Source organism: Cyprinus carpio, chromosome A3, assembly GCF_018340385.1.
Source record: "Cyprinus carpio isolate SPL01 chromosome A3, ASM1834038v1, whole genome shotgun sequence".
Classification (NCBI taxonomy): domain Eukaryota; kingdom Metazoa; phylum Chordata; class Actinopteri; order Cypriniformes; family Cyprinidae; genus Cyprinus; species Cyprinus carpio.
The window spans coordinates 26505856-26521393 of NC_056574.1; the positions used below are offsets into that span (position 1 = coordinate 26505856).

General features: G+C 37.3%; 1 protein-coding gene across 2 annotated transcripts; it reads right to left on the reverse strand.

The window, feature by feature from the left end:
- Positions 1-725: 725 nt before the first annotated feature.
- On the reverse strand, positions 726-9768 carry LOC109048157 (ATP-sensitive inward rectifier potassium channel 12-like). 2 transcript variants are annotated; one of them, XM_019065848.2, is made up of 2 exons: positions 9181-9768; positions 726-5940 (listed from the first exon to the last, which is right to left on the reverse strand). In XM_019065848.2, exon 2 carries the CDS (start codon positions 5864-5866, stop codon positions 4598-4600), a length of 1269 nt encoding a protein of 422 aa, XP_018921393.2. In that variant the 5' UTR covers positions 5867-5940; positions 9181-9768; the 3' UTR covers positions 726-4597. The 2 variants fall into 2 exon arrangements, with proteins under 2 accessions (XP_018921393.2, XP_018921401.2); XM_019065856.2 differs by lacking the exon at positions 9181-9768 and adding an exon at positions 7237-8738.
- Positions 9769-15538: the final 5770 nt, after the last annotated feature.

Below are 15538 nucleotides of genomic sequence, written 5' to 3' on the forward strand. Positions count from 1 at the left end.
GTGATTGCAAAGATTCATAAAATCCCTTATACTCACTTCTGCTGTAAGTGAAGCTGGTTCATGATTCGCGCGAACAAACACATTTATGTAGATCAGAGGCACATTCCCTTCAGAAACAAACGTAATCCACTGTGTCTTCAGCGGCTCAGATGTCGGGAGTAAATGATGACTGCTATGTTCATTATTACATCCAACAACAAAACACCTCAATCGCTATGGTGCCATTCTCGTCTACATCTGCTCTGGCAGTCGGACTGTTACAGCTCACTCAGGGCGGGTCTACGGGAAGACAGCCGTGTCAATCAACAATCGTGGGAGCGGCCTTCTTCCATGTGACGTCACACAGACAAGAAGCTCAGAAAGGCCTGATTTGAAAAGGGATATTATTTTTAGGGATTAAATAAAAACCACAGTGGATTTTTATCATTATAGGGTAGATATGTACACACATTGCCAACACATATTTATGTTTAAACAACATGTAAAAGTGAATTTAGCATCCGATGACCCCTTTAATAAACCTTTTTGGAAAACAAGCATAGTATTTTATCATATTTTTGAGCAAAATATAATAAAACAAATATTGTAGCTTAGCCTATATGAGGAATAAGGAATCGAAGCAATGAAAGGAAATATAAATGTGTGTTTTGTGTTTTTGTTGTGTGTAATTCAAAAAGAGAGTTCTTTATCAGTAACACGTGAGTAAACGACACACACACGCACAGTACAGGAATCACATAATTTAATACTTCATGCAGGTGAAGGTGAGATTTGATACAGATTTAATGGTTGTAAAATTAAGAAAATTGTCCATGTCATGGTGTGCTGTTTTGCTGCTATGTACATGTTGATTGCTTTGTCTTACCTAAAGTCTTGGTCTCAATATTAAAACTTAATGCTCACATTTCTTAGAATGATAGTCGAACATTCAGTACTCAGAACTAGATTTTAAATCGTTGCTATTTTTATGGATTATGTAAGGAGTGCTTGAGAAGACATGTAAATGCTGAACCCGTGGTTCCATGTTCCCCTCCTGGTTTAATGTAATAATAAAAAAAATTATGTTCTAAGAACAAGGCAAATGTACATGATCTCTTTGATCTTTGTATGTTACCAATATTCTCAAAGCTTTTAGGCTTGAACCTATAGGGCACACGTTTCTGGCTCCCATAGTTATAATGTACTAAAAGAGAGACGGCAATCAGAGACATTCCCTGGGGTGGAACACAAAGCACAGAAGCTGACCGGTGATACTGGGGCGTGTGGACTTCCTCTCCTGCCCGCTGGCCATATGAACGGTGTTTGAAGCCTATATTGGAAATTCAATTAATTAGTCTTTAAATTACAATTCATAATTCTTATGTTGTTTACAGATCAAACAGTGATTGTTAAATGGAATTTAAGTCTGTCATCTGAATGTTGGATTTACATTATTCAGTTCAATTGAATTTAGGGTAAATTAATGAAATATTGTTGGAAAATAAATGGTGTAATTTTAAAGTGCATGATGGTGCAACAGTGAGACATGAGAGAAACAATTCTATAGATAGGCCTATACATCCAGTAATTATATAGATAGACCGTTACCGTGGTTACAGTTATCACCATGATTATGTATTATGATTCCCTTCCGATAACAGACAGCAGGATACCCGTAGCTCAATGGTAAGATTTGTTATATAACAGCATTTGAATATTTTACAATTGTAAAGTCATATATGAACTTCATCTATTCCCCAAATTATGTTTCGCTCTTATTTCTTTCTTAGTAATTTTTGTGCTTAAATACAGTTCAGTATTAGAGTGTGGAGATATTAATAATTGAATACTCACACTTCACTCCCTCACATTACAGTGACATTTGTTTCATGCTAGATTACACAGCTTCTGACAGAAAATGATTCATCTATTTGTACTAACTGTTGTTTGATCGTTTGTTTTTCTTAATTGTATCCTCATTGCCAGTGTAGAATTGTTTTCCTTATTCTCCCTCTCCATGTATAAATGAGCTAATTTAAAAACTTCATGCAGCTGATGGTGAGATTTAATGGTTATACAATGCACCTATTTACCTAGAACTTATTGGTGCAATGCAAACATCCTCAAATATCCTTTACTCTAACATCCATGTGCACAAACTTACACATCACCACTTGCGTTTATGTATTTTGGTTTAATATTAGAATTTAAATCCTGTATTTTATGCAGGCAGTTCTAATTCTGTAAGGTACACTTCTGGATCCTATTGCTGAGAAGAATGTTTTTATTGTTTCAGAATTTTAATTTCTCTGTTGTCTTTAATTCCAGATCAAAATCCAGATCTTGTCATAGGTTTACATGGTTTCTGGTCCCAGCTGATCATTTAAGGTCTTTAAATCACTCAAGCTGCTTGGTTGATCAGGTGGAAAATTGGTTTTGATATGTAGACATAATTGGTCAAGCTGATTAAAGCTGGTTACCTCTTTGGACCAGCAAAAAACAGCTAGCACAAACCAAAAATCAGCTTGAGCACCTTAAACTGGTTCTTCCTGCAGGGCTAAGCTCATTTGCTACAAAGTACCTCACTGTTTTATATCTGTCTTGCCACCTTTTCTGAAGAGCTGAAATCACCATGAGCTGACTCACTAAGTTTCACCCTCAGAAACCCGTCTGAAGAGGTTATGAGGACGTGACCTGAAAACAGCCGTGCTGCTGCATAAAATAGTGTGAATAATGACTCCATGTTCCTTTCATAACCAGACAGCATTTTAAAAACAATAAACTGTTCAACTTTAGGTTATATGATGGTTTCATGATGTAGTTTAGTGTAGTACTGTATTTTTGGAAAGGATTATATGGAGAGGATCATCTCTTCTCTGCAAAAGAGGATGACTTTTGCTATAATCTACCTTGATGAAACGTTTAATTTATTTAAATCATCTTATATAATGCATTCTTTATTTAATCAGGCACACTTATTTGCCCCCACAGAGCAAAGTGATGGATGAGGTGAGTGGGTGAACGCTCTCTTCTTTGTTTCTTCATTGTCTCTGGCTCTCGTTCTCACCTCTCCTATTCCCTTTGCTCTGATTTTGAAAAGGAGGGAGACTGTCAAGACGATCACTAATTATGACGTAAGATACCAGAGGTGGGTGGTTAGTGTTGGTCTGTTGTTGAAATTGATTTCTACAAGCTCTAAGGTTAGTTTATGAGTGGAAAAACTACTTGTATAATTAAAAGAACTTCAAATTTAGTTTCAACCGTGTGAGACGAACAATGCATGGCTAATTGCTTATAAGACGTATTTATCTTACTAAATTTATGCTTTAAAAAATATTACTACTGAGATAAGAAAAATAAACATTTAAATATATTCATAATTTTACACAATTTTACTTTACAAGTATATTCTTAACTGGAAAACAAGATGAAAATACTGATGAAGAAAATGTTTTTTTTCGCAGTGTGCCCTAAATCTGATACTGACTTTTCTTTCTTTAGCTTCTACCATAGAAGTAGCTTTTAGTATTGATCATTTTCTTTCACATTCGCAAGTGGGCAGCTGTTTTGATTCTGAGGAAAGAAACACCAATAAAGAAAGGTCATATTAAAGTTCATACCTCATAAAACACACACACACACACACTAGCACAATGTAACTGTTGCTTTAGCAAAACATGTAATGTTGTAAATATCTTGTCTCAGAGCTTCAAAATTTGGCTACAACATGTAGAAACCACAACTTATAAGTTTGATTATGCCACTAAAGCAACGTGAAAGTTGTTTTTCCTCTGGCTGTCATTGTAAGTAAAGTAGACAAGCAGTTTTATTCAAGGGTGTGTGGCCTGAGCATGAATGTGAATGGTGTGGTATGTTGTGAAAACAACAACAACAAAAAAAGTTTAACTGTCTCCTATCATGCCTTATCTTTCATTCATCAACTCTCATACTCATACAATATATTTTTCTACTCACTTTCTAATACTGAATAAATAGCTTTGTGTCTTTGCTTTTTACTAGCCTGGGAACCATTTTGCTCATTAAATCAGCGTCTACGTAGGTGTTAATTATCTTTCACACACCTCTAAACTAGTACCTCATTACATGTTAAAAATAAAACTATCAGACATTGCAGTCTTTGCTTTGACGTAAAGGGGGGAAAAATCAGTGGAATATGAAGAGCATAGATAAATGTTTTCAAGTCTCTTTATTGCTGTAAATCACACCAAAACAAGAGTGTATCATGTTCTACTCTATATCCAAGCAAACACACTAGTGGTTAATAACCTATTTTGTGCAAATTTTCTTTACAAGAGAGAGATTTAGTCAATATGGCACCCAGGCTAGCTTAGTATTGCATAATGATACTACTTAAAGCTATCACTTCAAACTACATTATGAAACATGTAATCAGATTTCAAGTTTTCCTACAGGAAGGCCTCGCATTTCCAACAACTACAAAAAGCACTTTCTTTTCCTGACCTGCCCCCAACTACAGCATGGCTCTAGGACAGTGGGTCAAGGTTTCATATGGCACTTACATTGCTCTGTAGCTAACCGTTACAACCGACACTAGAAGAATAGGGTGAGTCTACGATAAAGCAAAGTTTTTAAAGGGTCATATTTCGGATTCTTTGTGATATGACCTCTGATCGAAGTTCAGATTGGCTGAAAGGGTCTCTAGCTCAGTCCCCCTCTCACCCCTGTCCTCTTCTTGCTCCTCTTCATCCCTACTAATAAAGGCTAACTCATTCTCATAGCAGAAGTTGGCTCCGGACTCCAAGGACTTATTCTCCTCCATGTCTTTGGCACTGCAACGTGGCGTCGAGGGAACCTCGTAGGTCTTATGAAAGTGCGAATAGTCCACCTTATACTGGCTGCGTTCCTCAAACACCACAGGCTCAAAGCGATGGCCCCATAAGATCTCGCTGGCTAGGTAGGAGCTGCGCACCTGAGCCGTCATCGCAGTCGCCTCGACCATCCCTTCCAGTATGACCACGATCTCAAAATCAGATGTTTCCAGGTCCTGCTTGCTGATTCCATACAGAGGACTCTCCTCGTTTATCTCGTGGAGGATGGTGAGAGGAGCAACCAAGAAGATGCGGTCGAGACCTTGGTCGTAACCCACATTGATGTCGATCTGATCGAGAGGTATGTACTCGCCCTCTTCTGTGATTCGGGGCTTAATAAGTTGCGCCCGCACGTGGGCCTCTACAATGTGACTTTTCCTCAAGTTCCCGACCCGCCACATGAGACACAGTTTCCCGTCGCGCATAGCGATGACAGCATTGTGCGAGAACAGTATCGTTTCTGCACGTTTCTTAGGTCGTGCCATTTTGGCCATGATGGAACCGATCATGAAAGAGTCAATGATGCAGCCCACGATGGACTGGAAGACGACCATGAACACCGCTAAGGGACACTCCTCGGTTACGCAGCGGAATCCGTAGCCGATCGTTGTTTGCGTCTCAACTGAGAACAGAAACGCTGCAACGAAGCTGTTGACCTGCATGACACATGGTGTGAAGTCATCTTTAGTGGGCCGGTCTAAGTCACCGTGGACAAGAGCAATAAGCCAGAAGGCGAAACCAAACGCGAGCCACGACAGGACAAATGCAAGGGAGAAAAGGACAAACATCCAGCGCCAACGAATGTCCACGCAGGTTGTAAAGATATCAGCGAGGTAGCGCTGCGATTGCTGGTCCATATGAGCGAAACTGACGTTGCACTGGCCTGTCTTGTTTACAAAGCGGCTCCGCACCTTTCGGCGTGTCTGGATTTTGCCGTTACCAAAGCCATTGCCGAGGGCGGGCATGTTGCCGTGCCGGAACACGTCCTCCTCTGACGATGACACGATATTGTAGCGGTGGGGCTTGCCCACACTCATGCCAATCTGCCCAACCAGAACCAATCCGTAAGTGAGAGAGAGTACCAAAGCAGCTCTGGATCAGTTTGTGTTGCCTGAAGATGAAGCAAAACATAAGATCAGTCATGTAGTCTTTATTCATTGCATATCATATGTCATACCGTTACGCTCATATGTTTACATACCCCTTGCAGAATTGTTTTTTAAAAATAAAACAAGATGGATAAAATCTTCTCTTATTTAGTAGTGCCCTAAAAAGGTTGCATAACACATATATAAGTATATTCCACAAGATAAAATACATTTGCACAAATTAAAAGAAACTTTTTTCACAAATTATTCTGTTAAAAAGTTTGTTCTGAATATTGTATTTGTAGAATATTTTATGTTTGTGATAGTGGCAAAGCTTGATCACAACATCATACAGAAACTGTGAGGAAGTATTAAACTGTGCAGAACATGCTGGGAAACCAAAGAACTTACCTGACTGAAATTTGTCAAGAATGTGTCAAGAATTTGTCATAATGGCAATATTTAAAAACCAAATGTATGTAAACTTTTAAACAGAATTACGTAAATAATGTAAATTGAGTAATTTTGTCTGTATAGGTAGATATATACTACCATTCAAAAGATTGGTGGTCGGTAAGATTTTATTTTTGTAAGAAATTAATAATATTTTTATTCATTTGACTGATCAAAAGTGACAGTAATGGCATTTACAAAAAAAAATCAGAAGGATCGTGTAACATTGAAGACTGGAGTAACGGCTGATAACAATCCAGCTTTGCCAACAGAAGAATAAATTACATTTTAAAATATATTAAAATAGAAAACAGTTATTTTAACTTATAAAAATATTTCACAATACTACTGTTTTTACTGTCTGATCAAATAAATGCAGCCTTAGTGAGTATAAGAGACCTTTCAAATACATTCTGCAAAGTTTTTCTCATTATGTAAATCAAAGTGTATGTAAACTTTTGAGCACAACTGTGTAATTATTTAAATAAAATTTAAAACTAAAGCAATAAGCCATGGGAGGTGGTTAGAGGTGCTCTAAAGCCTCCATGGAAAAATTACTGTAACATGGCCTCAGGTGGCTTAATGCTTTTAGAAAATGGCAACAGCAGTATGATGAAAGACACATGGTAATAAATATCAGGATCTATTTATAATAATTAAAAGCAATTTAGTTGATTACACTAACTGTAGATAGTTTATGGTATCCTAACAATTTTGTGCATTAATGTAAAACATGCAGTTACAGGAGGCTGTTGCATTTTTTTAAGCTTTGAATGTGTCTCATCCAATCAGAATTTAGTCCGAACTCTCCATTTTATAAACAGATTTTCTAGTATTTAAACATTGAAAGTCAATGAAAGGGAAACCTGAGTGATGCAGGCCCAAAATAGATCTCATGAATTCTCACTGCAGCTGAAATCATGTGTTACTCCACTGCGTGAGTGTGTGCAAAAGTGCTACTCTGGAACTGTGAGTGAGGAAAGAGCAGATGTGCAGATCCGTCCGTCCGGTTTTTTTTTTTTTTTTTTTTTTTTTTTTTTTTTTGTTTTTTTTGGTTGTTGTTTTTTTTTCACAGCAGATGTAGCAAATTAAAGTAATTTTGCACTTTTCCTGCGAAACTCCGCACCTTTGCGCAGTGAAGTGCGCACACCTCATAGTCTGTATGCGGGGTTTATTGTTATGGTTATCGTAATTATCATTATCCGAATTTTCTCACTGCTATTTTTTTGACAGAGCTCTGAACCAGGAGCTGCCGGTGGGGTCCAGATTTAGGCGTCTAGCCAGTGCCTGAGTCAAGTGATCTGTCTTTCTAATAATAGATGCCTGTCTCAGTGCGACTACTGCACGCACACACACACTTGCAAGAATCTGTGCTCCAAGACATACTGTACTGACAGAGAGACATCAAAACACACAAACTTCACATGCATGCACACACTTGGGGCTGGGTAGTGTGAGGTGCTGCTATATTGGTGAGTGTGAATAGCTAAGAAGCCACAGATTCAACAGTGATAATGAGAAAAATGTCATTTTCTTCATGCATACACATGATTGCAGAAAAATGCAGCATAGTTCTACAATACTCTAAACTAAAAGAATCACATGAAAAACTGGGATATAGAGGTTTCCATGGAAACCTGTCTGGTAGAAATTTTGTGTGTGTGTGTATGTAGGTGTGCGTGTTTGTTTGAGGGGTGACTGTCGGCTTTATGCAGTGGTATTTTAGTCATCATCCAGGTGGCCAATCACTCAAAATTGAGAGAAGAGATGAGAAAGAGACAGTCGAGCATTTAATAAGTTTATCAATGATAGCCGTGAGAATACAAAGTAGATTTCCAGTCGAGGGGAGAGAGTGGGGTCGGAATCTTCACTACGTCCTGATGTGATGTCTGCTAATTCATCTAAAGAGAACATTCTGTTTCCTTTTTGCTTTTCATGCATACTTGGAATCAAAAGCGACAGCTGTCATTTTAATCCTCGAACACAATTAACATATTCTACCCATCCCACAGCTCTTCCAGTCCCCAAATGGCAAATATGATAAGGAATTAAAGTGATGACAGATTGTAAGAACTTTGAAAGGCAGTTGACAGGCTTCAGATATTACTCCACACTGCTCCTTCAAAACATTTCCACAGCCCCTGAAGAGCTGCATTAGTCTCCTTTAATAAACTTTATGAACTGAGACTCGTATCACCCTGGCCATATGTGCAATGCTGAAATGGAAGTGTAGAGTTGCGACTGGGGACTTTTTTGCCAATGAAATTAAGTCTGGTTTTCAAAAGCCAGAATGTTTGCATGATTTGATTTGTTTTAGCATGCTATATCAATCCAAACAGGTGCCTGTGTGTTGAACGTATAGCGTTTACACAGTCAGGAATTGGATTACGCTGACCATATCTATATTTAGACTTGATTTGAATTTATATTTCAGTTATAATGCATGCATGATTTTGCTCATAGAGTTTTCAAATCAAGGGAGAGCTCAACATGTGCAGACATTCCAGCATTAAGGAGACATCTGTTGTTGTGGGAATGCTGTATTGGGTGTGACAGTCCCCTCAATGATTTGATGACACACAGTGGAAAGTACAGAATATGTGATGTTGCTGACCATCACCTACTCATTATGACTCTATTCATGTGAGGCACATTAAAAGCACCAGAACACTCGAACACTCATATAAAAAATACCTACAGGTTGCAAAAAATACCTGTAGACTCTCCATTTAAGTGAGACAGAACTGATAGAAGCTGAAAGAATATGTACAGTCAAGAGACACTTAAGACACAACAAAACACATGCTTACCTTTTTTCTTCCCTTTGTGTGCATGGAAATATGTAAGAAAGAGATCTGAAATTGAGCTAAAGCATGATTCCATTGAGTTCCTCACAGTTCCCCTACAGGAAAAATCACTGTTTCAAAGAAGAAAAAGGGATCCTGGCTGTCCAACGAGGTCCTCATCTTTAGCATTACATACACAGATGGAAGCTCGCACACATGTACGCATGTATTCGAAGGAGGTTCTTATCTAAAGGCTGCTGATTATATGCTAACAACCTCAGAATGTTCCAATAATGTTCCCCAGTGTTGTTCTGATGTTCCAGTAATCTTCCTTGGTCATCCCTGAGGGTCTTGCACGTCCAGTGATTCCCTAATTTTTCGGTGCAACACCTCGCCAATGATTCTCGCTTTGAACGTTTAAAACACAGCTCACTCTCTCTCTCTCTCTCTCTCTCTCTCTCTCTCTCTCTCACCCTTGTCTGCTCTCTGATCTTTACTGCAGTTTTTCACACTCTCTCTCTCTCTCTCTCGTTTGCTCCCTCTCTCTCTGAAGTTGGCATTTGCAGGGACCACAGTCTCACCGATGCTACCTCAAACGCAGAGCTCTTGAAAGCAGCCTGGTGTTCATGCTCAAAACCAAAATAAGTCCATTTTACTGCCCTCTATGTTGGCTGAATACATTACAGACTGACAAATGTGTTCTAGTGACTGTGAAATTAGCAATTGCTTTTTGTTTGAAGGTTTTTGTGTGGTTTCTGTTGGTTGGGAACGGGGATTTGTGCGCACTGTTTTTCATAGTGTTTGCATAAGGTTAGTGTATGTGTGTGTGAACATGTTCTCGGATGAATAATCATTTAAAAGAGGCTGGCTCTTTGGTTTGGGTTGCACACGCAAGCATGGTGACAGAACCAGGACATTTGGCTCTACAAATAAACGCAAAAGAGCACACATATACGCTCATCTGTCATGCTAGCTAATTAATCCGACTCCTACCTGTGTATACGTGGTGTGGTATTATAAGTCTCTATGTGAAAGATTCTGCCAACTACTGGGATAGATAGATAGATAGATAGATAGATAGATAGATAGATAGATAGATAGATAGATAGATAGATAGATAGATAGATAGATAGATAGATAGATAGATAGATAGATAGATAGATAGATAGATCTAGCCATGTGTTGACCTCTCATCGTAAACATTCTAAGGCTCTCTGGCTGGGATGTCAGCTTGGGTTGCAGAGGCTTGTCCTGATACTGTTTCAAGTTTTGCGTTGGTTGCTATGTTTGGAACTGTTCTACAAGGACTGCTATTGATCTGTTATTGAGTAAAGAGTTGACTGAAGTTTACTGTAAACAACAAACACATTCCAAATGAACCTGTGTTGAGTAATGAATGGAATGTAAAGGAATTACTTTAAGGCAAGATTTTTTAATGTTTTTGGAAGAAATCACTTATGCTCACTAAGGCTCCATTTGTTTGATTGAAAATAAAGTTAAAAACTGTAAAGTTGTGAAATATTATTACAATTTAAAATAAGTGTTTTCTATTTTAATGTATTTTTAAATGTGATTTATTCCTGTGATGGTAAAGCTGAATTTTCAGCATTATTAATCTAGTCTTCAGTGTCACATGATCCTTCAGAAATCATTCTAATATACTGATTTGCTGCTCAAGAAACATTTCTTATTATTATCAATGTTGTCTGCTGCTTAATATTTTTGTGGAAACCCTGATACAGTAAATTCTTTCAGGATTCTTTGATGAATATAAAGTAAAAAACAGCATTCATTTAAAAAATCATTTGTAACATTACAAATGACTTTATTGTTACTTTTGACCAATTACAAACCCGATTTCAAAAAAGTTGGGACACTGTACAAATTGTGAGTAAAAAAGGAATGGAATAATTTACAAATCTCATAAACTTATATTTTATTTACAATAGAATATAGATAACATATCAAATGTTGAAAGTGAGACATTTTGAAATGTCATTTTGGATTTCATGAGAGCTACACATTCCAAAAAATTTGGGACAGGTAGCAATAAGAGGCCTTATATGTTAAATGTACATATAAGGAATAGCTGGAGAACCAATTTGCAACTTATTAGGTCAATTGGCAACATGATTGGGTATAAAAAGAGCCTCTCAGAGTGGCAGTGTCTCTCAGAAGTCAAGATGGGCAGAGGATCACCAATTCCCCCAATGCTGCGGCGAAAAAATAGTGGAGCAATATCAGAAAGGAGTTTTTCAGAGAAAAATTGCAAAGAGTTTGAAGTTATCATCATCTACAGTGCATAATATCATCCAAAGATTCAGATAATCTGGAACAATCACTGTGCATAAGGGTCAAGGCCGGAAAACCATACTGGATGGCCGTGATCTTCGTGCCCTTTGACGGCACTACATCACATACAGGAATGCTACTGTAATGGAAATCACAACATGGGCTCAGGAATACTTCCAGAAAACATTGTCGGTGAACACAATCCACCGTGCCATTCACCGTTGCCGGCTTAAACTCTATAGGTCAAGAAAGAAGCTATATCTAAACATGATCCAGAAGCGCGGGCGTTTTCTCTGGGCCAAGGCTCATTTAAAATGGACTGTGGCAAAGTGGAAAACTGTTCTGTGGTCAGACGACTCAAAATTTGAAGTTCTTTTTGGAAAACTGGGACGCCATGTCATCCGGACTAAAGAGGACAAGGACAACCCAAGTTGTTATCAGCGCTCAGTTCAGAAGCCTTGCATCTCTGATGGAATGGGGTTGCATGAGTGCGTGTGGCATGGGCAGCTTACACATCTGGAAAGGCATCTTCAATGCTGAAAGGTATATCCAAGTTCTAGAACAACATATGCTCCCATCCAGACGTCGTCTCTTTCAGGGAAGACCTTGCATTTTCCAACATGACAATGCCAGACCACATACTGCATCAATGACAACATCATGGCTGCGTAGAAGAAGGAGCCGGGTACTGAAATGGCCAGCCTGCAGACCAGATCTTTCACCCATAGAAAACATTTGGCGTATCATAAAGAGGAAGATGCGACAAAGAAGACCTAAGACAGTGGAGCAACTAGAAGCCTGTATTAGACAAGAATGGGACAACATTCCTATTCCTAAACTTGAGCAACTTGTCTCCTCAGTCCCCAGACGTTTGCAGACTGTTATAAAAAGAAGAGGGGATGCCACACAGTGGTAAACATGGCCTTGTCCCCAAAAAAATGTGTTGATGCCATGAAATTTAAAATCAACTTATTTTTCCCTTAAAATGATACATTTTCTCAGTTTAAACATTTGACATGTCATCTATGTTGTATTCTGAATAAAATATTGACATTTGAAACTTCCACATCATTGCATTCTGTTTTTATTCACAATTTGTACAGTGTCCCAACTTTTTTGGAATTGGGTTTGTAAATGCATCCTTCCTGAATCCAAAAAACTTCCTGAATCCAAACATTTGAATGGTGTATGACTGAAAGGAGTTGTCTTTGATCTTGAGAAATAAATTAATCCTGAAAATAATGCAACTATAGTAAAAAAAAAAAAAAAAAAAAAAAAAGAATATTTTTAAGACAAAAACAAGGTTCTGACATTATTTCATAGAACTACAGTACATAATTTGCAAGTTCTTTTAGATTTGAAAGTTTTTTAACAATCCCGTGGTCTGTGACATCATAATATTTTTTACATGCTTCCTAATTGAGTTTTATTAAGTACCATTAGTCTAGCATGTCAGCCTCTTAATTATTCCTGTACGTTTAATTGAATACTGATAATTATAACTAATGGGTTTGGACAGTAAAAGCCTTGTGTATTGTTTGCATTACATTTGCATCATAAATTATTTCCCCTAGTTTTTCTTTTTTTTTTTTGGCCTTTGATCAGGCATTGGCTCCCAGAGTTCTTGGGCTTAGAGCCTGTGTGATTATTGAGAAATAGTGGCATTATTTACCCATCCTCATGTTGTTCTAAACCTTTCTTTTAAAGTCTTTCTTCTGTTGAGCAGAAAAGGTGAATATTTTAGGAATATCCAGGATGTTATTTTTCAATACAATAAAAAAGAAAGATGACTAGATATGTCACACTCTAAATCAGCATCATAAAAGTACACTGTAAAAAGGTTATTTTTCAAGGTTGTAAAACAAACATTATTGGAGTATGTTTTACAGGAAAATATTATTTCATGCTTTCTACTTCAAAATTGTATGTTTAATTCAAGTTTTACTTAATTGTCTTTATGATTATTTGTAAAATTCACCAGATGTTTCTACATCAAGTATTTTTCAGTGTATTATAAAAGTTGGTCATACAAAGTGTGCACTATATTCCAAGCCCTCTAAAGTCATTCAATAGCTTTGTGTGAGGCACAAACCAAAATTTAAGTAATTAAAATCTTCACAACTACTTTTAAATGACCGTCAATGGAGAAACACACTTTTTGCATGCAGAATGGTATAGTTAACCAATCTCAGAGAATAAATTATAAATGCTCATTTATCTCCACACCAGTGAGCAAGCCAATGCTCAGTGTGTGAACACGACACATTAAAGCACACCTAATTGGGACCCATTCAGTCATTGCATAATTGCTCATTTATTCTGCATAAAGCTATGAAGACTTTTGTCATTCCAGGGTGTCAAGTGTTTGTGTGCATGTCATTTTGTTGTAATATTTATTAGGAAATATGTCTGTGTGTTGGCCTTGAGGCAGAGGAACAGATGTCTGTTGTGGAAATTCAAGGGTCCATATGGACTAGAGATTAATTATTACTGTAGAGACACAAACACAAACTCACTCATGTCAGTGTGTCCTTTTTTATCAATGAAGTAACACTGTGAATGTTTTCCCGCTGTGAAGATAATCTTGGCCTTATGCAGATGTGAAAGAAGTAGGCTATCACTTTTATATATTGTGTTTCTTAAGCTCTGTGCAACTAAACACTGACAGTTATTAAGTGTGTGTGTGTGTGTGTGTGTGTGTGTGTGTGTGTGTGTGTGTGTGTGTGTGTGTGTGTGTGTGTGTGTGTGTGTGTGTGTGTGCCCTTTTATAACTTTATGCCATATGGAGCATGAAAATAAGATGAGTGGAAAAATAGGCTGATTGAAAGAGATATGAGCAAAAGTGAGTGTGTACTGTATGTAGTTATGGGTTCAGTGTATTAGTACTTCTGACCTTTCACTAAGCCCTCCCTTAAAATAAGCTATTGACCAGTCATACCTTAAAGCAGTTGCTGTCTGCCTGATTATTCCTGCTTTTGCTGTTTTGTATTGTAAATATACACTTTTAGAAAAAAGGCACAAAACTGTCACTGGGGCGGTAACATTTGAAAAGGTACTAATATGTACCATTTATGGGTAAATAAGGTACAAAGATGTATCTTTTAACTTTTGCACCACCCAAGTGACAGATGTGTACCTTTTTTCTGAAAGTATATGAAGTATATTTTAAAAACAATTATCCATCAGTATGCATAAACATTGCTGCACAGTATTTTTCCCCCATTTCATTTTTTTTAAATAAATTTTGAAACCTTCTTGCTTTGTATTAAACTATGTGTCTGCCTTCATTACCAAATTAACGTGTGACATCGCCCCTACACTTTCTTAAAGGTAAATTGTTAATTAAGCTCTAAGATAATGTTAATGTTAATGTTAATTTACATAAATTCAGGTCACTTACATGAATGTTATTGCTATTAAACAAGGCTTCAAATAACCATTTGCTTAAATTTTGATTCACATCCACCTCTGTTTTTAATCATGTTACTGTGGATTCTAACAATTTCTTTAAAGAATAACAGCAAAAAAAAAAAAAAAAAAGATGCTTTGCAATATCACACTTTATTCCAGCCCACATAAAAATATCTATTAAATTTTTTTCCACTTCATGAGCAAATTTTTAGCTCTTTTAACAGACATTTAGAGTTTATTCCTATGGGACGTTCTGTAAAGCTTGTCTGAACTAGCAACAGTAGAGGGTCAGTTGAATCAGCTGTTTGCCTTTTCATGAGAGCTTGTGTGATTTTACTGCGTATTCAATATATTGGTGCTTATTCAATACTCAAACACAACACACGTTCATGCCATATTTAGGTCACAGACTCTCTTGCTATGCCATTTACACTATTTTTTGTTCTCTGTTTGTTTTATAACCATAGCCCTGTCTGAGAAGTTCTCACACATTTCTTTTTAAAGATAAATGGAGTACAGTAGGTATGCATCACACAGGGAATGATACCAAATTTAAAGAGCACACAGACCAATTTATACAATGTGAATTTGATAAATATCATACACACACCCAGTGATGCACTGAGCATGATCTACTTAGAGCAGAGAATTGTGTGAGTGTGTGACCTCAAATATGCTG

Coding starts and splice junctions, on each gene's coding strand:
- LOC109048157 (XM_019065848.2), bottom strand. CDS start 5,866: ATGAGTGTGGGCAAGCCCCACCGCTACAATATCGTGTCATCGTCAGAG.